Source organism: Rhamphochromis longiceps, linkage group LG19 (genome assembly GCF_057381845.1).
Source record: "Rhamphochromis longiceps isolate RC_006_pf linkage group LG19, R_longiceps_female_GT1.1, whole genome shotgun sequence".
Taxonomy (NCBI): domain Eukaryota; kingdom Metazoa; phylum Chordata; class Actinopteri; order Cichliformes; family Cichlidae; genus Rhamphochromis; species Rhamphochromis longiceps.
The window spans coordinates 29620244-29646392 of NC_140575.1; the positions used below are offsets into that span (position 1 = coordinate 29620244).

General features: G+C 40.3%; 4 protein-coding genes across 6 annotated transcripts; 2 read left to right on the forward strand and 2 right to left on the reverse strand.

Annotated features, from left to right (window-relative positions):
* Nucleotides 1-7057: 7057 nt before the first annotated feature.
* Nucleotides 7058-8775, reverse strand: prlh2r (prolactin releasing hormone 2 receptor). The gene is made up of 2 exons (XM_085392236.1): nucleotides 7834-8775; nucleotides 7058-7384 (listed from the first exon to the last, which is right to left on the reverse strand). Exons 1-2 carry the CDS (start codon nucleotides 8773-8775, stop codon nucleotides 7058-7060), a joined length of 1269 nt encoding a protein of 422 aa, XP_085248362.1.
* A 6753-nt stretch (nucleotides 8776-15528) lies between these two features.
* ccdc32 (coiled-coil domain containing 32) lies at nucleotides 15529-18741 on the reverse strand. The gene is made up of 4 exons (XM_085391947.1): nucleotides 18607-18741; nucleotides 18101-18336; nucleotides 16609-16762; nucleotides 15529-16214 (listed from the first exon to the last, which is right to left on the reverse strand). The coding sequence occupies exons 2-4, from the start codon at nucleotides 18333-18335 to the stop codon at nucleotides 16031-16033; spliced, it is 573 nt and encodes a 190-aa protein (XP_085248073.1). The 5' UTR covers nucleotide 18336; nucleotides 18607-18741; the 3' UTR covers nucleotides 15529-16030.
* A 90-nt stretch (nucleotides 18742-18831) lies between these two features.
* Nucleotides 18832-21550, forward strand: pcmtl (l-isoaspartyl protein carboxyl methyltransferase, like). Of its 3 annotated transcripts, none has more exons than XM_085391944.1 (9): nucleotides 18832-18909; nucleotides 19224-19391; nucleotides 19549-19653; nucleotides 19812-19843; nucleotides 19931-20035; nucleotides 20152-20272; nucleotides 20378-20463; nucleotides 20753-20922; nucleotides 21050-21550. In XM_085391944.1, the coding sequence occupies exons 2-9, from the start codon at nucleotides 19274-19276 to the stop codon at nucleotides 21084-21086; spliced, it is 774 nt and encodes a 257-aa protein (XP_085248070.1). In that variant the 5' UTR covers nucleotides 18832-18909; nucleotides 19224-19273; the 3' UTR covers nucleotides 21087-21550. The 3 variants fall into 3 exon arrangements, with proteins under 3 accessions (XP_085248070.1, XP_085248072.1, XP_085248071.1); XM_085391946.1 differs by having other exon boundaries at nucleotides 18834-18909; nucleotides 21014-21550; XM_085391945.1 differs by having other exon boundaries at nucleotides 18876-18953.
* Nucleotides 21551-22370: 820 nt separating this feature from the next.
* rpusd2 (RNA pseudouridine synthase domain containing 2) lies at nucleotides 22371-25687 on the forward strand. The gene is made up of 3 exons (XM_085391953.1): nucleotides 22371-23053; nucleotides 23570-23866; nucleotides 23951-25687. Exons 1-3 carry the CDS (start codon nucleotides 22427-22429, stop codon nucleotides 24755-24757), a joined length of 1731 nt encoding a protein of 576 aa, XP_085248079.1. The 5' UTR covers nucleotides 22371-22426; the 3' UTR covers nucleotides 24758-25687.
* The last annotated feature ends 462 nt before the right edge of the window (nucleotides 25688-26149 follow it).

Below are 26149 nucleotides of genomic sequence, written 5' to 3' on the forward strand. Positions count from 1 at the left end.
ATGGTGAAAATGTCTAAAATTGACACATTACCAGTTAAAATAGAAGTAGAAAAGGCACTAATTAAATAGGAATGAGAAAATCTGTGGACTCATGGGTCTCTTTCAAGAAACAACTAAAAACCCATCTTTGTAGACTAGCATTTAGTTAACTCTTTTTTTTCTCTTTTTTACTGCTCTGGCATTTTGTTGTGAAGCACTTTGTGATCTTTGACTTGAAAGGTGCTATACAAATAAAATTTTACTTTGTGTTAGCTCCCGCTGAGATATCGTATCACTTCATGTTCCTATTACAGCTCACAGTGGTGTTTTATGTAGCCTGTTTAATTAAAAAAAACAACCTTTAGATAACAACATAGTGTCATATCCAGGTGCTTTGTCTAGAGCACACTCTGCTGAATCACCTGCTATTTATATTCACAGTATTCTGTCTGTAAGAATTCGATAGCTTAGCTTAGCTTGTAGCTGAGTCACTAGCAACATGGTTTTTTCACCTGTCCCTTACACACTTTCCTGTTTAGTAGCAGCTGTTAAGCTTATTGTTGTTGTTAAGCTTCCTTATTACAAGCATCATGTTAGTTATAAATGTAGCCTGTTTACCGTTCTGGAGGACAGGCTCTGTACTCTGGAAAATTCTGAAGCTAGCCACCAACGATAGCAGATTGTCTGGGCCTGGTAGATTTCTTTAAATAACAATTTACGTTAGGGTATTGACACCCAGTTACGTCCGTCGGAGGTCACTAAAATTCATAGTGAACAGGTGTGTAGTTTTGCCAGAACAATGTCTCTCGGACTGTAGTTTTCTCTGGCCTTCTCTGGTGTCCAAGAAAACACTTTAGAGATAACTGAAAGATTTTCTGGGAAAAAACAGGTCATGTTATGAGAGATGTCCGCCATAACATTTTGGATGCAGCACTCATTTGTAGAAATCTGACTAAATTTGATGACCCCCAAAAAACATGACTATCCAGAGTTGGGACCAGAAAGCAGAGTTGATCCAAAATGCTGCAGCAAGAGTACTGACAGGGACTAGAAGGAGAGAGCATAATCTCCCAGTTGGCTTTTCTTCATTGGCTCCCTGTTAAATCCACTCAAATTTCAAATCCTCTTCTTCACATACAAGGTCTTGAATAATCATAACAATAACAATAATAATTTGGCATTTAATCATTAGTAATTATTCATCTCTGGTTGTCTTATGTCTTTTGTCCTGTCTTTCTCATAGTGGACATTTATTTGTTGGGGTATTCTCTGTATTATTATAGGGTCCTGAAATACAGTATAAAGCACCTTGAGGCGACTGTTGTTGTGATTTGGTGCTATATAAGTAAAATTTAACTGAACTGAAAGAAAGTGAAAATTGGAAGGGCAAAAAGTTGAAAGAGTCAAACACATGTTGGCAGTATTTAATTTATAGAAGCTGACAAAACTCCGTAATAAAAGGTTGTGTGTTAAAACAGTTTTTTGGTTTTTTTTGGTTTTTTTTGTGTCCCGTTTGGATCTTTAGCCATCAGAATTGTTGTCTTAAGGCCAAGAAAGATGCCAAGCGGATTTATTTTACCAAGTGGATCATCATGGCCTTGCCATATTGGTCCATTTGATTGACCTTTATTATAATTATGAATTTATTTCAGGGCTCTAGACTAACTTTTTGACATGGGCGCACCGGTACGCCTAACTTTAAAAATTTAGGCGTACCGGCACAAAAGTTAGGCGCACTCAAATTTTTCAACCGCATCGCTTAACACCGCAGTTTTACATGTGCACTTTCTTTGGGGGGGGGGGAAGTCCATACAGACAATATTAATTTCTAAATTATTAACTAACAAACTTGTGCTTAAAGTGCTTTGTCAATATTGTAGAAAATGTTAAAAACTTAATCATCATCTTGGCCTCCTCTGACGACCTGTTTGCTGCTGTCTGCTGCTGAAAGGCCGTGGGGAGAGGGGACACTTGGGCAGTGCATTTACTGCAGCATATAATGTGTTTTCTGGATACACTGTGCTTTTTCAGCATTCAAATATTGATGGCACCGTGTCAGAGCACTGGCTATGAATTTCAGACAGATCAGGCCTTAACTTAACAAAAAAGTTATCAATAGTTCTTTTCATCTTTTCTTATTACCCACAGCTACAGTACATCCACTTCTCTCAGGCCTAGGCTGCTCACTAGGGCTGAGTATCATCACTGATTTCTATAATCCATTCAATTCCGGTTCTCAAAGTCCTGATTTGATTCAATTTAGCCTCAGACAGTCAGAAATATTATAATTCTGATCATTTATCAGTACTGATACACATGAGACTTCATCAGAATTGTGAAAATCACAGCAGATGCCTTTGTGTGAAAGTAACTGAGAATAAAACACAGGAAAACATGAAGGAGATTTTCCTGGTCTGGCTTTTTATAGCAGATAACCTTAAAAATATTCTGCAATTTTGCATAATTTTAAGAAATTTAAATTTCTTCAGTATTGAACAGCAGAAATTAGGCTTTCTTGTCCGAGGTCATTTAAGTGAAAAAAGAAAAAGCGCTGTAAACAACGCTAGACTGGTGGGTAATAAGCGAATGAATAATGCAGAAAACAGATTTGAGACGGGAAACTGTTCCTGAAGTACAGAGAGAGAGAGAGCTGTGCAGGAAGTGTGATTTTTATCGTGGTGGAAGCAAAACAGCAAAAGTCAGAGGGAATTCATGACGACATTGATCAAATGTGAAGCGCAGTTTGCTGCTTCTTTTGCTGCAGGCTCGGTGAATTTTGGCTGGAGAGAGACAAAACCTGCAGCTCAGAATCAGCGCAAAAAGACGTAAACACAGCGCGGACCCGAAGAATCGCTAAGCTCCGACAGCGTGTCCGTGTTCAGGCCGTCGGGTGAGAAAGCCGAGAAAGACGAAGCTGATTCTGATGTGTTGGGTCCGCTCCGTGTTTAGGTCTTTGTGTGGAATCCGTTAATGAATTGATATCGCTTTATTCAAGCTACTCACCTCTCTCTTCCACCTGCACTTTCAACTGGACCACAGCCAATCAGAGAGGTCCCGCCCCTGACTATCTCTGATTGGTTTAGTCCACGATAGGGGCATAATGTGTGTCTGTTGTTGACCACACGGAGAGTTACAGAGATTTTTTTTTTGTTACCGGAACAGTTGGTCGCACCTGTGCGACCAAATATTTATTTTTAGTCGCACCACTGAAAAATTTGGTCGCATTTGCGACCAAATTGGTCGCACTCTAGAGCCCTGTATTTTATTTTCGGTTGCTACAAACGGGACAGACATGACTGGGGGATAGGACAGGGAGAAAGAATGAAAGAAAGAGAGGGAGAGAAAGAAAATCAAAGGGGAGAAGATGTGTTAAAACAGTTTAATCATAATGGATCGAGTACCATGCAAAAGTCTTGATCTGCCTATATTCTGCTAGGACAATAAAAAATAGGCACATGATTTATTGAAACATGTAAAAACATACATAGAAATGCAATATATAGACAAAAACTGAGTTTGTACAGCTCTACTGAGTTTGAACTTTAGTGTGACCATCTTTATTCTTCAACACAGCCTGAACACCTTTATGTAAGTTTTCTTGTCATTTCTTCAATGGTCTTCAGGAATAGTTATCTGGGACTTCCAAGCTCTTCTTTGGAAGTTGGTTTGTTCCTTTCTCTGTCTGATCCCACAGCACTTCAAAAACATTGACATCTGGGCCCCAGGTGAAGTTAGTCCAAGAATGATACTACTCCACTGTGTATTTTTCTATTCAGGTGTCCTTGCACTGCACTGGCAGTGTGTCTGCGTTCATTGTCATGCTGAAAAATGAAGCTATTGTCAACCAGGCGCTTTCCATGTGGTATTGCATGGTGAGTCAAAATCTGACAAAGACAATGGATAAAATTGTTCTCCAATAATTTTAAATTTTTTGCTTAAAAATCGTCACATTAAACTAATTTACTATGCTTAAATGTCTTTTTCCTCCCCGGCTATTTGAATCACAAAAATATTTTAAAAACTAAATCTTAGTGAATAGTTGAAATTGTTCAAAATGTACAGTTGAACTTGATATTTTGCCAAAGTAGCTGTAAGTTAGTACAAATGTAAACTTTACAAACCCAGTCTAATTATTTAAATGAAAAAAAGGACTTGAGTATAGGTATAAATTAGTATGTAGATGAATCAAAGCTTGGTACAGCCTGACTTAGTCACACCTTTTACGATAACAGGCTGTAGTCAATCACAAAAATGACCATTTAAGGAACAAGATCAAAGTAAAAAATGCTTTTTTCTCTAAATTTTCTCCAACAAAAGATTTCCCCTCGTCCCAAAACTGTCCAGAAAGGTGAAGCAATTGCCTCAAATGGGATTTCCTTACTATATATCTTGTCAGATAGCTGCAAGAAATGTGGTAAGAGCAAGTGGATTTTGCTCGAGGTCCTGAGGTGTTTAAATTACACACCTGTAAGGCTTTCCGCTGCCTGACTCAATCCAATTTTGCACTGCTGTCGTGTCTTTTGAACCTTTGTAGTGTTCTACACTCTGATGTACTGACTCACAGGCACAGGGGCTTCATCTTCTGGAAAGTTCCAGATTATTGTGGCAATTGGTCTTGAGTTGATTCTGCTGAGGGGCAGATTCTCCCAGAATTTATTCAAAGCCTGTTTTTCCTGCTGCTGTTATATCTCTGCAAAATCCTCTTCTAATGGTTGCAGAAGCTGCTACTTCTCTGCTCTTCAGCATTTTCTTGCTCCCTTAAAATGCTCAGTGATTCTTTTTTTAAAAACTACTCTCAACATTGCACCCTCCAGGTAAGGATTGTTTTGTTTTGTTTTTTCTCTCTCTCTTTTTACTAAGAGTCTTGTAAGTCTAGAGAGAGAAAAAAGCACAATACAGTAGTGAAAGCCTGTAAATTGTTTTCTTCAGTTTAAAATGCCCCGAAAGGTTATTTCAGAGTTGTGTCATTTGTTGTATGCTGCTTTTTTCTTTCTTTCAGTGAGAGCAGACATCAAAACCATATCCTAAAGTCTTTTATAAACCAATTTCTGTTTTCTCTGCATTATTATAGGTCTCAGGATGCAGCTGCTTCATTTTTATTCTGAATATTTTAAATGTATAGAGTTCATTGTAACAATCTTCAGATCATAAGCATGAAAGGGGACCCGGAAATTATAAACACAGTCGATCAATGTCAACAACATGACAAAGATGATTGTAAGGGCAGCACACATTTACATTCAGATGAAGGTCGTCCTTGACACTTCAAGGCTAAGCAGGAAGCACAAAGTTGCAGTGTGCTGCATGTGGACAGTTGTTGCCATTAGCAGAGATGACCACTGTTGTGTTTCTGTGATAAGATGAAAAGCTGTCTCCTCTTTATCTTCACTTGTCAACTCATATATTCACACAGCAGTCTGCTTTTGACATCAGCTGCTAAAATATACACTTTGTGCTCTGCAAATTGCTCTTGAAAAGCACTGTGTAAAGTGTCTAATCAGCCGCTGCACCACCATGAATTGCAAGGCGCTTTTCTGTGTGAGATAAAATCTGAGAAAGTGATCTCAAGAAAAGAAGCCATTTAGTTAGTTTCAAATGAGACGCATTAGATGGTTTTCCTTCAATAATCTTGTTTTCAAAAAATCTTTTTAGCTTGGTAAAAGAATATGTGGAAACAAAGAAACTATGTTTGATTAACTTTTCCTTTTGCAGATACCAGTCTGGATAATTGACTGTGCTATTTTCTGATATAATTTCACATTAAAGGCGTTAGACACCAGACACAGTCACAAACACTGCTAATGCTTTTCAGTTGTGTGAGGTTTTTTTTTTAACAGAAATGTCTTTGTGATGAGACAAAAATCCTTTCTCAAACAATCTGTCAAAAACACGATTTATATTTAATGGCATTGCTCTTTTTATGAAACCTATTTGTTTCATAAACAGTAACTTGGGTGATGAGTAGCAGTTTTATTATTTTTAATCTAAATAAAAACTCTGTTTCTTTGCTTGATAGGTGATCTCAAAAGCTGTTTGAGAGAAAAGTAAATCAATATTTACCCAATAATGAATTTGGAGCTTCATTTGTGCCAACATTCACACTTTTTATAAGCGGACATCTCTTAAGTAGTCGAGGTGGCAAAAGGCAGTCAACAAACAAGGTCGGAAAATGCAAACACGTTTATTTTAGGCGGGATTTCCAAACTTCCTGTTCTATAGTTATCTATGGAAGGTCTCTGTTGTGTCTTTATTGCAGTTGTGTAATGACCAGCACACATTATGCCTTTTCTCGCTCCCTTTCTCTCTGGCTCTCTCGCTCATCGGTTCGGCTTTGACATTTAAAAGTGCTGCAGATCTCGCGCACACGTAGTGTTTGCCAAATGCCACAGCTATAGTTGAACATTTGAAAAGCGCTCAACGATTCAAGGCCAGAAATGAATGATGGAAATACGGTATTATTTATTTCAGAACCGCTTCGTGTTCCTTAACAAAATGGAAATGAATGAATGAAGAAAAGATGGTTTGAATTACCCTCTTTACTGAGCAAAATCCAACAAAGCATATTTAGTACTACACGTGAAGTATGCACAGAAATAACCTAATGCACAGTCTTTCAAGGTGGAGGTGAATAAACATTTACATTAGTTCAACACATTGTTAAATGGCTTGCGTAAAGATCCTGTAAGGTTGGTGTTAAAATGCACAAGAATCTAATTATGGAGAACCATTACACAAAACACTTGCAACAACAAAAGCAAAGTCAAAGCTAAAAGTGGCTTTTTAAGCAAACAGTAGCATATTATTCAGGTTAATAAGCATCATCTACACTTGAATCCCCCGATAGCCAGCGGCACAGCAGTGTGGCTGTTGTATGTGAAAGCCTTACACCCCCATGTTGTGGGTTTTGGTGTTTTAACAATGACTTATCGTTTTACTCCTTTTGTCTGTCAGCATGAACGCTGACAAGATTAAATCTGAAGTGCAGAAGAAGATTGTCTGGATCACGTCTGGCTTCTTTGGCCTCATACATTCGACTGAGCTTCATATCATTCTTGTGCCCGTTTGTCCACAAAGTCACTTATGTGTAGTTTTCTTGAGGATCGGCATTATTTGCAACAACACCCGGCAAATCTGCCGCAATGGTGGAGGTGTAAAGGCGCGGCATTCTGTGAGACACCGTCAGGACGCTTGACCCTTGTCGCCTGTCTTTCGCTTTTCCTTTTCTCCAGGGCAGGAAGTGGAGACACAGGTAAGAGAGGAATTTGTTATGCAGCGAAGCATAAATGAATGGGTTGTAGCAAGCGGAGCTCATGGCAAAGAGGTGACTGGACACCTGGATGACGTTGATATAGTTCTTCCCCAGGATGGAGAAGTCTGTGTCCAGGTCACGGATCAGGTTCACCACCTGTGGAGTAAACATCGGTATCCAAAACATTAATTCAAGGGACAACTGCCATTTTTCTACTGCCAACAGATAGTCTAGCAAAGAAATACAAACTAGAAAAAGTAAAATTGCTAAATTGGCACAAAAAAAAACAAAAGAAAAGAAAAGAAAAGAAAATGCCAATTTCTTCACCATATAAAGAGTCTTTCCTGGCTGACTTGAAAACTCTAAACATCAAGTCACTGTACCCAATTGAACTGTCAGTTTGTGTGCAGACTGAGATGTGTTTATTGCTGAGGCAGAGTGTGTTTCCTCTGGACAAAGGCAGGCTGGCTGTTTCTCCCTGTTTTATCCCTCCCTCAAAGTTAAGATGACCTGCTAAGATCTGATTCATAAGGTGGAACTTCTCCTAATTTAGATTCCCATATATTTGCATATTCTTCAAACCAGCAATCTCATGTTTTGTTCACCTGTAAAGGAAGCCAGGAGAAGGCAAAGCAGAGAACGGACACCAGCAGCAGGCAGAAGGTCTTCTTCCTCCGTCTGCTCCAGGTGGCCCGTGCAGATCTCAGCTCCGTGCATGCTGTCAAGCTCGAAGTCATCCTGTGTTTCAGCTGATAGGAAATGGCACAGTAGGAAATGGAGACAGCAACCAGTGGGACAAAGTAGGAGAAGAAGAGAATGAAACAGGAGTAAATGAGGCGACCCTGCTCCTGGCCATCCCAGAACTCCTCACACACAGCCATCTGCAGGCCTGCCGCCTGGAGGTCCAGGTAGACCGTGTGCAGTGCCGTAGGCGTGGATAAAGCCAGAGAGGAGAGCCAGATCAGAACTACAAGAACCCAGCAGAAGCGGTAGCTGGCTCTCTTTCGGATGGGATAAGCCACAACTACGTAACGATCCACTGCAATGGCCATGAGGGAGAGGACGGCCGCGTAAACAGCTGCGGATTGCATGACGGTGACAAAGTGGCACATGTGGGATCCAAACACCCATCCGCGCTTATCAAATGCATAGGACGCGGTCAAAGGGACGCAGAAGATGCACATCACCAGGTCGACGAGTGCCAGGTTGCTGATGAGAAAATTGGTCGTGTTGTGTCTTTTCTTATTGTGCCAGATGAGGAAGAGCAGGAGGAGGTTGCCAGAGCACGCAACCAGGACCACAGCAGAGTAGAGAGGGATGAAGATGAGCTTCAGGTTAAACAGGAGGTCGAGCCCAGAGAAAGAGGGGGCTGAGAACTGGGAGGCTGAGAAGATGGAGCGAGAAGAGTTGCAGCAGGAAGAGGAGGAGGACGAGGAGTCAGGCAAGAGCGAAGATGAAGAGGAGGCTGGAGTAGAAAAGTTCACCTTGGTTCGATTCAGTGATCTTTCCCAGTCCATAGCTGCGGAAATAACAAGCATATTTTGCATGACTCAATTAATATTTCTGTGTAATTTATTAATCAACATTTTGATTGAAGCCAGTATGGCAGCGTCTGGGTGTTTGAACATTTTAAAAGGCTAATTGAAGCTCATCTTCAAAACTCTCAGCACACATTTCTCTCTTTACTTCTCCAAAAGCCTTTCCAATTATCTTTGATCCATTATCTAAAGTATTGAAAAAAGGAAGAAAGCTCACATTGACTGGACGGATGATTTCTGGTTATGAAAAGCAGAAATCAGCCTCGAAATCATAGTAACAGAACATCTGCACTTATTAATCTAGGCTGACGTCAGTGATTTTTATTGTCGCTCAGAAATAAGAAATATTCATCAACTGGCATCACACAATCAGATGTTATGCAAGAGTGTGAAAATGGGCATGAATGCAGATTCGTTTCACATTCTGTCACTGCTGAATGAGAGACTTGGCTGTGAGAGAAGAAAAGAAAAAAATCACTGAATAAAATGAGAGTGAAACCACAGAAAATTGTAAGATCAGAGGAGGAGTCTATGAATAACACCTGTAGTCAAAAGTGGGCTGAATGGTGTAATTTTGGCATGAGCACTGGCTACAGTTTCAACTTTCATTGACATGAAAAAACGGCTACAAATATTGTTTCATCTAAAAAACTCATACAACCAAGAAAAGAAGATATTTATGCCCAAAATTCAGACTTTAAGTCATTTAATAACATGTACATCTTTCATGTAATTTTGTTACAATTTAATGTCTTTGATTTGGTATACATTAAGTTTATACCCAACACATTTTCCTTATTTTGTTTTGTTTTGCATTTTTATATATTAAGCTGCTGTTTTAATTTAAAAATATTGCATATTGCATATTGCATTACATTAAGCAAATAATAGTAATAATAAAAATAATAATTAATGGGCCGACTGCCTCATTATGCGTTCATCATACTGAATGTGAACAATCATAAAAGTGTAATTTCCCAAGGAAGCTAATTAAATCATGATCAGAGCAGATATTCTTCCCTTACTGACTCAACCAAGTTCCTTACTGACCTTTTCTGATCAGGCCGCTCAGAATGATTCATGCAACCACATCTTCTCTAAGATACAAAAGGGATCCAAAATCATTCATAAACATGAATAGGATCAACCTATTTTTAACCTGAAGTGGTCGACCTCGGATTGAAAATTTATTTCCTCAAAAGGAAGAAGATCTGAGTCAAATTTCGCAATCAGCCACTTGGCAATTTTTCTGAAGTGCAGAGTAAATGAAAAAGTACCTGTTGGAGATATCAGATGCACCTGTTTGAGTCCTTTTCCTGCAGGGAGTCCCGCTGTTGTGCAGCCGCACTCATTTGCTGCAGCTTGCTCTGCTTCAGAATAAAGAGGTGCGCTCTCTCTCCCTCCAACAAGGGATACAGTAAAGGCTGAAGTGAGTGAGTGAGTCACCTCCAGTAAAATCATTCTAATCTCCTATAATGTTTCTCTTGGGGAGTGCATCTCAGCTAGAAAATGACAAATTTATGATGACCTTGAGCCTCTTTATGGTTTAATATCGCTCATGACATCATTATCATTTTTCTAGTGGGACTTACATTATGTCTGAGATTTTATATACTCAAATTATGCCCTTTATGTTAACATTCCTACAGCATTCTCACTCGTGTTATCCCAAGTTTGGTCAGAAACAGGCATTGGGATGGAAACACCAAAGAGGTCCAAAATTATTATTTTGAATATGTTGTGCACCCCCGCCCTCCACGGAGCGCCATGAATGAAGGATCCTGCTGTGAGGTTCTCCACAAAGCGGACACTTTCTAGACAAAGCATTTAGGAAACAGAATACAAATTGAACAATTAAGATGTTTCTCCAGCAGTTCGCATTCATTATTCATAATCTCAAAACTAATTTGAAAAAAATTGTGAGTCTCAGTCAAAACCAGCATGATCGAATGATTCATCAAGGGTAATACCGAATGGCATTCATTGCTTGACTGTTTCGCTGCTTGAAGGGAGCACAGATCTCATTGTGAAGATAATTAAGATGCCCAAAAGTTCCAGTTAATCATATTCATGTGCAGAAACCACGTAGTCTCCAGATTTTCATCAAATTCAGAGCAGAAAGTGTGGCCACTATTTTAAAGTACTTGTTAGTATGAACTTCTTACGATGACATTTTAAGGCTCGAAATCTTCTAACATAAAGGTACGATATCATTAGTGTTTCAATTTCAATGGAGCTCTGGTAAGTGTTGCTTTGAAATGCTGCTTTTAACTAATACCGATATTTCCATGGCATTCACATTTTAATATTGATTGCTACAACATGGTAAACGATGAGGACATGGCCATTTTTCCTCCCTTTAAGAGTAAATTTAGCACTATTGGGAGAAGCTTAAAATCTGGCTTGTTTGGAGAGAAGACTCAAAGCACTGAACATACAGCCACTGTAATGGTTTTCTGTCTGTTGCTCATTTTTCTGTGTGATGTTTACTGTTAGGACACATCAGAACAGTTTAAAATAACACAGACTGGTCTGCTTTAGAGCACACAGCCTCTCCTTCCACAGACCACTTTTTCCCACTTTGATTTAACTGGACACTGATGTGGACAGGGCTGTCGAGCTGGCCTTTCTTCAGTCTGATAAGTTCCTGTGGTGAAGGTAACAGTTTGTTCTAGCAGCATCCACGAAGTAATCAAATGGTGTACCACCTCAGAGTCTTCCTTTACGGTGACCACTCTAGTTCTGAATCACTTGTACATGTCATGTATACTATGTCCAAGTGTGGGAGACGTGACAGCTACAGGTGTTTAGCTATTTTCGGCTAATTGCTCTCTTTTTTTCACTGTGCCACCAGAAAGCACACAGCAAAACCTCACGTGTGTCAGAAAAAGCAAGCGGCCCCATTACGTGTCCTCCTGATGGAGCCTTTGTGGTGGGCTTATTTTCAGGTCCTAGACAGGGGTTCTGCTTGTTTGATGACTGAGTGCCAATTTAGGGAGACAGCATTCAGCTGAGGGCTGCAGAAGAAAAATGCACCCATCAAACAAACTAAGTGCAAATGTAATAATTCATGTATTAAATACTGAGCAGCCAGAAGTCTGTTCAGATTTGATATTTTAGGTAATTTTGGAAATGTGTTGGTTGAAAGGATGGTGGTGGGTTATGGTGGTTTCGTCACACCAGTCATCACCAGTTGTATTTGGAAATACTTTTTTTTAAACAGTTCATCTAGTTTGCACTGGATTAAATGTGCAGTAGTTCCTGCTGTCATTAGGTCTGTACAGAATGCTACTGAAGGCCACACTCTGACATTGAATACATTAAATACACAAGCAAACCACTGCTCCCCAGCGGGACACGGGAAACATACATACATGGATAAATATACATATTTGCTACAATTTAATCTGACGTCCCTTTCAGTGCTTGAGTGACTGTCAAATGTACAAATTTATACAATTAATATTTTATTCTGTAAATATTGAAGATATTGGCACAGTTTCTTGTGCAACATTTCATCAAGATCTGTCCACTAATCTAGGAAAAGATCGGAAACATACAATCATTTATAGCTAAAATACGATCATTACAGTATGGTGATGATGTTCAGTTCCCACATATCCACGCTTTACTGTGGAACTTACCAAATCATAAGCTAGTCCACCTCAGAGAAAGTTGCACTGAAGATATATCCCCCCAAAATGACAAACTTGCTTGTGTTGATATTAACAAAGAGATGCTTTTTTTCCTTCAGAGATTTTCTTTCTTCACCACATCCTGTTTATAGGAGCTCCACTAAGATGTAGCTGCTGCTACTGGGATTTAGTTCATTAACAAGGGACCTTGCTGAGAGGAATTTACTTCAGCTGTCTCAGTGTTGGGACTGTGACCATAGATCCCAATGCAGATTGTACTGAGGGTCTGCAGATTTGGATATGTAAGTTATATGCGACTAGGAATGGGTTTATAGTTGAGAGAGCCTCTGCTATATGCAGAGGTAGAGTGGGAGGCATCCAACTGAGAAGCTGCAGCAGATAAAATGAGAGCAATGTAAATTAAAAATTAAATTATAAAGTATTCATTTTTGTACTTTCTGTGCAAGGGAATCAATCCATGGGCTCTCATTTGAAGCATTTCATTGAAAGTTGTGACAGATATTTTTGGAACATAATATATAATATATAATAATTAATAAACAAAGACATGAAAGATCAGGTTTTTTTGGGTTAGCTATTTTTTAGCTATTTTTATTTTTAACGGACTGATCTTTGGGGCTAAATGGCTTTCTGAAACTCTCTTTCTATGTGGACATCAAAGTAGATTTCATTATTAGCATACTCCAGTGATGAAAATGTCATTTTAATTACTGCTGAGCCCGAGCCAGATTTTAGTTTCTTCCCACTCAGAGCTTCATAGTGTCTATTATCCCAGTCCAACCTATTACCACAAACCATGTCTCTGTGAGACCGCTACAGCTGGTCCCTAAGTATTATTAATAATGGTAAGGATGTTCTAGAAAAAGCTAAATAAAGTCTACTTTATTAAATCAAGGTAACTGTCAGAATATGTTCTCCACTTGAATGAGAAATGAGGACAAAGACTGTTTTGTTGAGATGCTTTTTCTGATCTCATTCTCTCAGCCGTTTAGATCCAAGAGTAATCTAATTCAAGGGACATCCAAAGGTTTTCATGTCAAGGACCCCCCCAATTGAATTAAGTCCTATTAAATAATGATGCCATGGCTGCTGTTACTCAAATGAACACAATTTGATTCAGTTTATTTAATTCAGAATTACACTTGGATGCCAATCAATAAATCGTCTGTACGCTTTAATACATATTACCTTTAAGAAGTTTATAATGCCCTTTTTCGAGCTGTACCACTTTAAAGAGTTGTTGTAACTTTGGTTATTTTGTAGGGATTCATTTGTAGCTCCGAGAGGAATCACTAGAATTTTCTACATATAAACTGAATATATACAATATAACCATCCAATGAATAGCTTTCAATGAGGACAATGAAATAGTCTCACAGAATTGACAAATGAAATAAAAACAACAGCCAATACTGACCAATACTGCCTTCGAGTTCCTAGCTTCCACGCACAAAAAGCCTTAACAACTTGTAATTTGAGCAGCCCTGCCTAATTAAAGCCCACAGCTTCCACTTGTCCTTTCACAACTTGCAGTCTTCGAGTTCAAGCAGAGATACCAGTGTGATATCATGAGTCATTTCCTTTCAAGAGTTAAAGAGCTCTTCTCTCGAAAATGTGTTTTTCTTGCTCCTACTTGATTCAAATGTGTGACCTTCATTGTGGAGAATGATGCATGTTCAAAATTTAACGCTAGAATTTGCTGAAGGAGGCCAACTTTCTCTCTGTGCTGCTTTGATTTCAGCTACCCTGAAATTTTGAAATGAAGATATTTACATTTTCATCCATTTTTTTTAGGATATGTGTGTTTCAAAACATGTTCACTGTGCACCATTTCAGACACAAATTATTATTCCAAACCAAGCGGAGCATTTTATCATGTCTGGTGGTCTTTGCTTTATGTCATTCAGAGCCACGAGGGACTTTGTAAAACAGGCTGTGGACTCGCTGTGACTGCTAAAGTCGCTGGCTTGTAAAATGGTGAATGAATCAAACTCGGTTCTTTGCTGCCTTCCATAGGTATTAAGAGGCCAAATAGTTGCCGTGTACTGCTAATCAAATGCACTTGATTATTTGATCTTCAGTAAGTGTGAGCATTTGGGTTTTATCACAAAGCCAATAAGAAAAGACAACAGCATTGATCTTCAGGAAGCAATTGTTGCTCCCTATCAATCTGGGAAGAGTTTTCAGGCCATTTCCAAACAGTTTGAAGTCCATCATTCTACAACAAGAAGGACTGTTCAGAAGTGGAAGACAGTTAAGGGAGTTACCAGTCTTCCCAGGAGTGGATGTCCCAGCCAATTCAGACCATGGTCAGACCATGTAATGTTCAGAGAAACTGCAAAAAAACGAAAACAAAACAGGGATGCATCTCAAACTCTACAGGCCTCAGTTGGCATGTTAAAATTTCAAGTTCTTAACAGGGTGATCATTTTGGCTTGCTTTACAGCCACAGGACAAGAGCACCTTGCTGTCACAGAGTCACCATAAACTCCTTTGTAAAAAGTATTCTAGAGTAATGTGAAGCTATCTGAGAGCTTAAGAATATGGGTCAACCAACAGGACAATGATCCCTAGTACAGCAGCAACTTTACATCAAAGTCCAGACCTCAACCTGATTGAACCTTAAGAGAGCTGCACATAAAGAATGCCTGCAAATCTCACTGAAGCAACACTTTATCAGTCTCTCGTGTCCTGGAGAGAATGATAAAGTAATTCAAAAAAAAAAATTATTTTTGTACCACTAAAGATGATTCTGCAAGCTACTGAATAATGTGGTGTACTTCACACACACATTTTGACATAGCTTGGTTTAAAAAGTAATTAAAAAGTCTCATATGTTGTGTGCTGTTGCTCATTTAAATGATTTAACTTGGTTAGGATCAGATGATTTTTTTTTATGTCCTGGTTTAAAATCTCTGAACTGAAAGAGAGTGCACTTAATTTGTCACCATATTGCACGTCTAAGCCCTAAAATACCCCCTTGATGACACGCCATATTGTACCAGACCCAACGTTGTCACTCCCAAAATCTAAAGCAATTCAACAACACTGTCCTTGGAGTTACAAGCAGACAAATGAACACAATACCATTTTTTTAAATATTTTATTGAAACATCGTTAAAAACTTCTACATGAAATTAATAAAATGTTACACAGTAGGTTACAATCACAGCCATTCTAATTTATGATGTCAGCCTTTTAATGACAGAAAAATAACATTTTGACAAATTAATGCATTGTTAACATCACTTCTCATGTGACGCTACATATGGTCCTCAATGAATATCTGTATATGTAGTTAAGAGCCATTCTCGTAAACATAGTAGGAGACACGGATTACAGCTAGAGGACAAAAAGGTATCATTTCACGTTCTTTATTAGGTGTTCTCAAGGTGCAGTGTCATTGAATAGAGAGGACAAAATGCATGTGAGTTAATAAGTGTTTAACACTCAGTTGCTGGGGATACAGACAGTGATGAGAGGCTATAATCACTGATAACAAAGGCTATAGCCAAAACACTGCAATGACACAATATGAGAGCAGGAAGTCATGTTTACCGACTATATAGGAAGTAAGTTCTTCTTTCCATGTTACCATTTTAATTCACTCATTTCTCTGGCTGGTGAGCGTCATCTTCATCCGGTTTCTGCATCTCTGCGTCCTCTCCGTTTTGCATTTGGTCCGACTCTGCTGATTCCTTATTCTGAGAGGGCCTCAGGAGATATTCCAGCTCTTCTGCACTGATGGCCACCTTCTCTGGAATCAACCACCTCTTGAAGTGTTCGAGAGCACTGCAAAGGGATGAAGGGCACGAATAGTTTAGGGTGTTAACCTCTTAAGCCCCAACGCTCCCTGATGCGGGGGCAAAGGGCAGGAGATCAGTTAGGCTTGGGGCTTAAGAGGTTACAATAAGAAGCAGGCCATCTCCAGATAACTACTCAACACTTTGAAAGATAAAGATTAAAGTAATTTTGTATTGGGATGAGTAAATGCCACATAAGTCTCTTGAATTTAAGGAAAAGTGGAAACAGTGAGATGATGAGTTATTGCTGTAATATGTTAAGTTAGAAAGACATAGGAAAGAAATGCAAAAATAATACAATCACATCTAAAGATGCAATGACTATTTAAAAATAAAAATCCTCCTCCAACAGGATGATTTTTCACATCATGTCCATGTCCTACCTCTCATCCATGTCGCCCCCTTGGAAGAGCTCTGAGGTCTGGGTATCGTGTAGGAACCTATCCCAGCATTCCTTCTTGGCTTGAGACAAGGAGTGCAGCATGTCCCTGGAGGTCACATCACTGGACTGGCCCTTTATCTTCTTCAGGCGGTTTTCTGGAGCAAAATGTAGCCAAAAAATGTCAGTTTTATAGCTTTGATCAAAGTTCCGACAGATTTTGAATTAAGAATCAAAGAAGAGTGTGAGTTTTGGTACAATGTGTCATAAAAGGCCAGCAAAGATCGCAGATATGCAAAATAACCATTTAGAGGTTAAAGGACTGGTTAGGTTGTAACGGATGTAATGAATTTAATTAAGATGAAAATTAAAAACACCTACTGAACAAATAAAACATTTAACTCATGAGAAATAAATAAGTGCTGATCTTTCTTTGATTAGGAAAAAACACCTTCTGCAGCAATCTTGTCTTTTTTAATCATGTGTGAGTACATACTGTCAAGTGTTTTGTAACAACGTTATAGTTTTGTATTTTTATTGGTTGTCATTTTTTAAATTTTTGTTTCTGGTTCAGTTTTTTTTTTTTCCCCCCATGAAGTTTTATTTCTATCGCTTTAAGGTACACAGAGGGACTATCGAGAGCGTCCTGAGCAGCTGCATCACTGTCTGGTATGGTAACTGCACCGTATCGGAGCGCAATACACTACAACAGATAGTGAGAACAGCTGAGAAGACCATTGGAGCCTCTCCTCCCTTCATCACAGACACCACTAGCATTGTGGAGGACCCCATACACCCCTCACACACACTCTTCACCCTGCTGCATTTGGCAAGAGGTAACAGGCCCTCACTGGAAGAGTGAAACAGTTCCATCCACCCAGACGTCAGACTCCTGAACACTGACTGACACACTACCACACACACCTCGCTGTCATTGTTGCGCTTTTCTATTGCATTGTTGTGTCTGCACCGTCTTGTGCCTGTATCGTTCTGTTCTGTCTGGTGTTGCACTGTCTTTGTTTAGTTTTTTGCAGTTTTTGCACACTTGCACTTTATGTAGTCCTGTATTGATTGTCTTTTATGTGTTATACGTAGCACCATGGTATGGGGCAGAACATTAAACAGTGGAAGGGTGTAATAAAATAATTGACAGATGACACATGCCATATTTTTGGAACGCCCTTATTCACAAAAGGTCGCCACAGGATATTTGATCAGCAGTTTTTACACCGGATGCCCTTCCTGGCCCAACCCCAGAGGGATCTGTGTCTCCTTCTGGGATCAAACCAGGGATCCGTCACTTGTTAGGCAAATGTGTCAGCCACTACAAAAACATGGAGAATAAATAGGCAATTCAAGCCAGCTATGCTGAAGAAAACTATCTGGTTTCATTTTGCGGGAATTTAGCATCTTATCATTTCCATGCCTCTTGCTGACAGACAGCGAGGAGACAGGAAGTCTGTAGTCTTGAAAAGCTTTTAAAAAAAAGGAAATACCTAGAGTGGCTATGTAAATCTCAGAATCCTCCATGGGTTCCCATTTGGCACTAGATGGACTGGTATCTGTCCCATTTGCTTGTCCATTAACCTGCACAGGCGGGTGAAATGAGTCTTTGAAGTCTGTGCTGCTCTCCGGGGTCGCCTCAGTCTGCACCTCCGGCAGGCTGGAGCAGATCTCGGACCAAAGCTCCCCGCTGGACCGAACCTCCTGTTTCTCGAAGTCGTCTATCATTCTGGTGCAGCCAGTGGGTAAAAGAGATGTCGACATCACGGTTTAAAACACACACACAGTGTTACTCTGTTTTTGGACTAAGACCCTTTTCTTTCAGTGACACTTGCGTCAGATGTTTGGAAGGTACATACAATTAAGACAAATCAGAAAGCTGATGGTAAGGTTTACATTTACGGCTAAGCTGGTTGCTGACCAACTACATGGATAATTACTGTGCATTTAAACGTTTTTCGAGCAGTTTGTTACCATAAAGAATAGAAACATAACTTACCTGTGTGGGAAAAACCTCAAAAGGCTAGAAATTAATAACGCAGATATATTATTTTAATGATTAAAGTTTAGCGTTGCTAGCTAAACATATCCATGATCTACAACCTTAAACGACCGACAGCCCACTTCCTCTTTTAGATATATTTGATTAGACGCTGTATCCGCCCGTCAAGCAATTTTGAGAGCTGATTGGTTAGTTTGGGCTTCACATATAAAAGGTTAGTTTCTCATTGGGCTGTGGTTTGCTGAGGAGGGGATTAGGAAATGTGTCTCAGCTGGAAGTGACCGCGGCTGAGCTACCGAGGTAAACAAGGGCTACCGACCTCTACGGAATTTGTTTATATGGGGGTATTTACTATTTTAAAAAGTGCAATAATCATTTGCAACGGTATAATGATAGTATCCGCTTATAGTGTAACGTAAACTTGCTGTTATAGCCGTTACATGTGCTGCTGTACCGCTCGCTGTCTGTCTGTCAAGTTTACTGTAATTAGTGAATTTGCACTGCCACATTTGGACATCTTACAAATGACCTAAACTGCCCTCTCGATTACCACACGGAGAATACAGCCAGGCCGTTGAATGCATTTTACAGTAATCTGTGTGTCGTGTACTCAGGGTTACAAGCGCTGATCGTCGCGTCCCTGCAGAGAGATTCGGTGTAGGAGATGCGAGCGGCGCTGCGCCTGGCAGTAGTGGCAGTCCCCATGGGTGTGCTGCTGTCCCGGACAATGGCGTGGATGTCCAGCGGCAAAACAAATCCAGAGCTTATCAGCAGGCTAAGGGGTAAAGGGTTTGAGCTTTGATATCTTTGTTGTTGTTTGTGACCTTTCTAAACGAGGGTTGGGACTGTAGTTACATGTTGCACAGGTTGGTTTGGAATCATCATCTCCATTCATTCAACTCAGTATCAATACCTCTTTTTTTCTTCTTTTTCTGCCAGACCATGGCGTGATCCAGAGTGACAGAGTGTTCAATGCCATGCTGGCTACTGACAGAGGACTCTACTCGAGAGACTATCCATATGCAGACTCTCCCCAATCCATAGGTATTTATTTCAGAAGCACTTTCTAAACACATAAATGCATGTTACTGTCAATGCAATAACAAGAGCCTGGGTTTTTTCATCACATTGCATTGTTAAATAATAGCTGTTTTATAGAGAAAGATCTGCTACAACTTTGTTATTAAACGTTGTAATTACAGGCTACAGGGCAACCATCAGTGCACCACACATGGTGAGTAACAAACACTGAACAGTGCTGGGAGGACTAAATGGTTAAACAAAACTTAACAGAAGTTTTCCTGCTGGCTTTACTCGACAGCATGCTCATGCTTTGGAGCTACTAAGTGACAAACTAACTGAAGGAGCGTCGGCACTGGATGTAGGCTCAGGAAGTGGATATCTCACCGCCTGCTTTGCAAGAATGGTGAATTCTGTTAAAAATTTGAGAAGTTTCTTTCTAAATCTTACCACTAGCTAGATGGTTTCACCCATGTATCATGTAACAGAGGTTAAACAGCTGCTTTTTACCATCATATGCAGACAGGGCCCACGGGTAGAGTGGTTGGCATTGAACACATCGACGAACTGGTTCAGATGTCAATCAAAAATGTTCAAGCTGACGACCCGGAGCTGCTGTCCTCTGGACGCATCAAACTAGTTGGTGAGTCAGGAGATGTCAAACTTAAAGTCATGCCACTTTTATCTATTGAGATTTAAAGCACATGGCTGCAAAAAAAATACAATTCATATCTGGGTATGCCCACAGTGGGAGATGGAAGACTCGGCTACCCAGATGGAGCGCCGTATGATGCCATTCATGTTGGTGCAGCAGCAGCCACTGTTCCTAAGGCTGTAAGGACACAGGCTCTTGTCAGAATAAAATGCAATAAAAATAGGCATAAGGCACTCATTCAGCTATAACTGAAGCCTGCAAACAAGGCACAGAAGGCTGTGGTGTATCTACAGCTATATTAAAGTCATTATAACCCAATCAGTTGTCTCTAAAATAACTTTATCAAGTATGTTAAGCTTCGAAGGTACTTGAAATGCATTCTAAAGACAGACTGCGCTGAATTAATGCCATGAATAAAGTGAAAAAGTATGAAACCCTTTTTAAAAATCCTGTCTTTCCTTATGGAAGCTCTTGGAGCAGCTGAAACCAGGTGGGCGGTTGGTTCTCCCAGTGGGCCCTGATGGTGGCAGTCAGGTGCTAGAGCAGTATGATCGGCAGAGTGATGGGAGCTTCCTCAAGAAAGCTTTGATGGGAGTGGTTTATGTCCCCTTGACTGACAAGAGGCACCAGTGGCCTGGGTAAGAAAAGAAAAAAGCCTTAAACCCCTTGAACTCTTACACAAAAAATGAGGAAGTCACCTGTGCCTGCTATCCTTCCTTCTCTCCCCAGAGGTGAGCTCTGACTGCAGTGTGGTTGCCCTTGCAGGAGGTGGCGTTGGTGCTGCGTCTCCGGGGCCCTGTAACACCTCTTATAGTTCAACTGAGCTTCTGTCTTAAGGACCACCTGCTCTGCTAGGTTGTCACCTAGCAACATGAAAGGAGGATATTGCTCTGTTTGCCTGGCCAGATTGTCTTCCAAGGGCGATAAAACAATGAGTGACTAAATAAGTCTTCAGCGGTCTACTGATTAGCCTCTTCCCAGAATCCTGTGATTCATTTGGAGTGATGCAAGTACAGTAGATCACAGTGGGGGGGGGGGGGAGAAAGGGCTGTACACAGTATTATTTCTGGGGAAGTTTGTGAAGTGTAATAATGGGTTTGTTGAGATTACAGCATGAAAAGCTCTAAGATATGTGAATGCTTGTGCTGATTTCAGATGGATGGTAAAATTGTGTGTGTGGGGGGGGAATTATTTGGATACATATGCAGTAATACTTGCAAAAGTTCAAACCTGGGAATTTTAATAAACGTTTAGCAAATTGACAAAGTAATATATTTTTGTGGGAAGAATGCTTCTTACTCATTTAACAATATGTGTGTGCAGAATAAATCACATGTGACACTGTAAATATAGAGCAGGGTTAGGAAGTTGTGCCAAAACATAATAATCTGATACATTTTTGGAATCATATAAGTAACGTAATCATATGTAAATATTGGATTTAATAATAAAACCAAGTAAATGAATATTTTAGTGACTGCTGTTATTCCAAAAAGACTGAAAATAAACACATAACTGGGGTAAACAAGCCTTTTTTGAGATGCTGTGCCATAAAGTGATTTCCTGTATTTAAACCATTTTAAATGTCTTTTAGGCCTATAATCTGTCATGAATTATACATTAATTGAGCCAAGAAAACCATTTGAAGGGTAAAAACGAACTCATATCACTATAATGTAGGTGCAGTAACACAGAGTTTTAAAGACACTTGCAAAACAGGTAATTTCTTTATTTTATATATAACTTCATAAATCTATTTAATTACAGTCTATTAAATATAGGCAAACATTATGAAACGCATCAAAAATCACTTTGTGGCACAAAGAAGTATTAAGGGAATTGGTATCGTGAGAAGCTACAAGGACTAGAGCATAGAAACATGATCATGAACAAACACAAACACACTGTCATTTATATTTCGTGTGAATAGAACTTAATTTATAACAAAAATACATTTCATGACAAAAATAATACATTAAAACACATAAATAACAACAAACTGTCTACTTTTAATGGTTAAGTGCAAAATGGGATGCAGGATTGGGTTTGATAGTTTGGTTTAAACTTCAGGGAGCGCCGATTGGACTACAAACGTCATCACGGCGCGCGCGTGTGGCGAGAAGGACCTCTAGCTAACGAGCGATGCACGTGAGGGTGCCGTTTGGAAGCTTATTATCTTTCTTTCTGAGTCAGTGTGACGTTCATTGTCGCGGAGTTTATTTTGTTTCTGCCTGCGAGAAAGCGAATCGGTTTCTGAGTTTTCTTAATTCTCCACAGTGTAGAAAGAGCAGCTGGGCTATGGAGCGGGCGGGTATTGAGTCGGGAACACCGGGAAATGTAAACACGCCGGTGCCCTTGGAGCAAACTACAGCGGTAGAGGCGTCAGAAACTGGCAAACGCAAAAACGACGACACGGACGACAAAGAGACAAGCGGCAGAGGTAAGAGACGGAGAGGAGCCGGTGGGAAGAAGCTCCGTCCGGGGGAGAGATATATCCCCCCACCGCAGAAACGCAACCCAGGTGTGAGCTTTAGCCAAGAGCATTTCAACGAGACGTCATACTACTTCGAGGCTGGGCTTCGTAAAGTCTATCCGTATTACTTTGACTTTAAGACCTACTGCAAAGGTCGGTGGATTGGAACGAGCCTTTTGGATGTGTTTAAGAATGAGTTCAGAGCTGAGTCCATTGAGTATTATCAGAAGGCCGCTAAAGAGGGTCGCATCCGCCTCAACGAGACACCTGTGGAGGATCTATCTGTGGTGCTCAGGGTAAGTCTCATAAGTCCATAGTATAACCTATATAGGGGAGGTAAACGGGATCTAGTTAGCACTGACAGTTGCCCCTGTCAGTGCGCCCCAGGACAGCTGTGGCTACAATGTAGCTGCCATCACCAGTGTGTGAATGTGTGTGTGAATGGGTGAATGACTGAACGTGTAAAGCGCTTTGGGGTCCTTAGGGACTAGTAAAGCGCTACAAATACAGGCCATTTACCATTTGTGGGATACTAATACAAGGTATTGACTTTATGCCATGGCTACATTATTCACCAAATTCATGTTGCCAAATGATCAGTCAGTAAAATCTGATTACTTTTGTTCAATATTGTAGCTTGCATTGAAAGGATCAAATATTTGACATGTGGTAGCTGTAAAGAACAACCCTTCATGTCATTAAATTGGTAGCTATCCAAATCTTGATACTCTGATTTCTAAAATTCACTTGATTGTATTGGATGGCCTTGTTTGAGGTGGGCAAACACTTAAATTTTCCCTCACCATGCACAGAATAATGATCACTTGAGGAACACTGTACACCGCCACGAGCCCCCTGTAGTTGGCAGACCACTGGAGATTCTGGTAGATGATGGCGAAGTGCTTGTGGTCGATAAGCCTGCCTCCATCCCTGTGCACCCTTGTGGCCGATTCCGCCACAACACGGTGATTTTCATTCTGGGGAAGGAGTTTGGCATCTCTGAGCTGCATACAGTCCACAGGCTGGACAGGCTCACCTCTGGAGTCTTGCTGTTTGCCAGGACGCTTGAGACCTCTAAGAAACTGGACCAGATGGTGAGAGACAGACAGGTATGTTGAGCATGTTTTGCACTTTTGTGCGAGTCGGTTTTCAAAACGTCTCCACAGGTTTCTTACATCTTCTGTCTCTTTCAGCTTGAAAAGGAGTATGTCTGCCGAGTGGAGGGGGAGTTTCCACAGGATGAGGTGATCTGTGAAGAACCCATCCTGGTTGTTTCTTTCAAAATCGGCCTCTGTCGTGTTGACCCAAAAGGAAAGGAGTGCCGGACCGTCTTCCAGAGGCTTAGCTTTAACGGAAAAACAAGTGTGGTCCGCTGTTTACCCCTTACTGGTCGGACACACCAGATCAGGGTCCACCTTCAGTACCTGGGTTTTCCCATCCTTAATGATCCCGTCTATGGGTCATCAGCCTGGGGTCCTCACAGAGGGAAGGGGGGACTTGTGGGGAAGAGTGATGAAGAGCTTCTGCAGGCGCTGGTAGAAGAACATCGCTCTCAGGAAAATTTTAACATGCTGGATATTGCAGATGACTGCATTGGCATTGCACACAAGGCAGACAAAAATAAAGCCTCTGAGAAAATGGACAAATCAGCTGGAACCGCTGAATCTGACAAAAGCGGAGAAAGTTGTCCAGTACAGGTAGATGCTTGTGGCAGTGACAAGAAGTTAGATTGCATCGAGGCAGTAAATGACAACAACACCGTTAAAGACTGTCAGAACCCTCAACCAGTCAAATCACATGGAAAGGAAACTGGGGCAAATGATTCTAGTCAGAAAACTCCCCCAGACCACCTATGTAGTGAATGTAAACTAGTGCGGCCAGACCCCACAGAGAAGGAACTCATCATGTATCTTCACGCTTTACGCTACAAAGGACCTGACTTCGAATATTCCACACAATTACCTGACTGGGCAAAAGAGGACTGGGTGGAGGCAGATTAGAACAGACCAGATGAACGCTGCTGACGGCTTTGACATTTAATCTTCAGACAATCATTAATCCTCAAGGAGATTTTGGTTTTTAATTTTTTTGATTTAGAACCAAAAACAAAAATGTTTTGCTGCTTTGAAAGCAAATATGAGTTAAGATTGGAGTGGTTCTCATTTCACCTTGAGGTCTATTTTAATTTAACATTATCCACAAAGTCTGTAATCTGTCTTGTACCACAGCGAACATTTGAAATAAATCGAAAGCCAGTCTGCAGGAAAATAAAATGTTTTATTTCATTTTTGTGAAAAATCAACATTGACAGCTATAAATAAGAGTGGTGGTGACCTTTATCTTTTTGTTTATAGAAAGCCTGTGATTGATTACCTTTGTCTATAAGGCAAGGTTATTCTGCTGAGTGACCCAAAGTGAAGGCTGGTTAAAGATGTTTGATTATACAGTCAAGATAACACCTCTGCAATGAAAAGTCTTGAAAATAACCTCGCTCATAGGCACATTTTATGGCAAATCTTTCTTCTTAAGGTCCTCGCTGAATCACAGCCACTGCACCTTCAATACTTCTTTGTTTTATACATATAAAGGACCATAAACATATAAAATTTTACTCTTAGGACACTTTTTTTTTTTTTTTTTTGCACATCACAAAATTTCAGCTGCTTTGAAACAACCGTTTGAAAGACATTTGACACATGCTGTTCATGTCATAAATACTGTTAAATGCTTTGCAGTGTGGATAAAGGTCGCCTGTCAGGAGTTTCTCTTAACACTGCAGCCAGATCTGTATGGGAAATTGACTGTTGATGCAGCTGCTTGTGATGGTACAATTACTGCATTTAAAACAGAAATTCAAGCTCCTCCTAATTCTGCTAAGGCTTACTGACATCTGTGGATCCTGAATAGTATGCACCTTAAGTGTATAAACCTTAGTGTTAAGTCTGTTAGACACCACTTTGCCCCTTGGCGAGTGAACATTACATTGTTTTGGCACTGACACTAGAATAAACAGCATGACCGTTAATTTGAAAGTGAAACATTAAAAGCAAGCCAAGACACCACACATGATACACACTGTGAACTGTAGGTTAGTGATTCTCTACATTATCATCACAAAAGACATACTGTACATGTTATCCCCACAGAGTGCAGAACCCACTGACAGTTGTCTGCTTCTCTAACGTGATAATGATTGAGTCATGCTCATAAACTGTTTGCGGCTTTGCGCGCAGGCACACCCCACGCAGCTCTGTCTCTTTATATCTCACATTTAAATCTATGAGTGCATATGGCTCATAGGGGTCAATCCCAGCTTGGAGAAACCCAGTCTGTGCAGAGCGTCCAGGTTCAGAAGTTAAAAAGTTCCAGGCACAAAGTAAGTTCTGCAGGCA

Excerpts from the sequence above, each read along its gene's own strand:
- rpusd2 (XM_085391953.1), top strand. The coding sequence starts at position 22,427 with ATGCACGTGAGGGTGCCGTTTGGAAGCTTATTATCTTTCTTTCTGAGT. Across the intron at positions 23,054-23,569 it reads ATCTATCTGTGGTGCTCAGG|AATAATGATCACTTGAGGAA; the intron begins GTAAGTCTCATA and ends CACCATGCACAG. Across the intron at positions 23,867-23,950 it reads AGATGGTGAGAGACAGACAG|CTTGAAAAGGAGTATGTCTG; the intron begins GTATGTTGAGCA and ends TGTCTCTTTCAG.
- prlh2r (XM_085392236.1), bottom strand. The coding sequence starts at position 8,775 with ATGCAAAATATGCTTGTTATTTCCGCAGCTATGGACTGGGAAAGATCA. Across the intron at positions 7,385-7,833 it reads TCTCCTGGCTTCCTTTACAG|GTGGTGAACCTGATCCGTGA; the intron begins GTGAACAAAACA and ends TTTACTCCACAG.
- ccdc32 (XM_085391947.1), bottom strand. The coding sequence starts at position 18,335 with ATGATAGACGACTTCGAGAAACAGGAGGTTCGGTCCAGCGGGGAGCTT. Across the intron at positions 16,763-18,100 it reads GATTTACATAGCCACTCTAG|AAAACCGCCTGAAGAAGATA; the intron begins GTATTTCCTTTT and ends ATTTTGCTCCAG. Across the intron at positions 16,215-16,608 it reads GGGGGCGACATGGATGAGAG|TGCTCTCGAACACTTCAAGA; the intron begins GTAGGACATGGA and ends ATCCCTTTGCAG.
- pcmtl (XM_085391944.1), top strand. The coding sequence starts at position 19,274 with ATGCGAGCGGCGCTGCGCCTGGCAGTAGTGGCAGTCCCCATGGGTGTG. Across the intron at positions 19,392-19,548 it reads GCTTATCAGCAGGCTAAGGG|ACCATGGCGTGATCCAGAGT; the intron begins GTAAAGGGTTTG and ends TTTTTCTGCCAG. Across the intron at positions 20,036-20,151 it reads CCGCCTGCTTTGCAAGAATG|ACAGGGCCCACGGGTAGAGT; the intron begins GTGAATTCTGTT and ends CATCATATGCAG.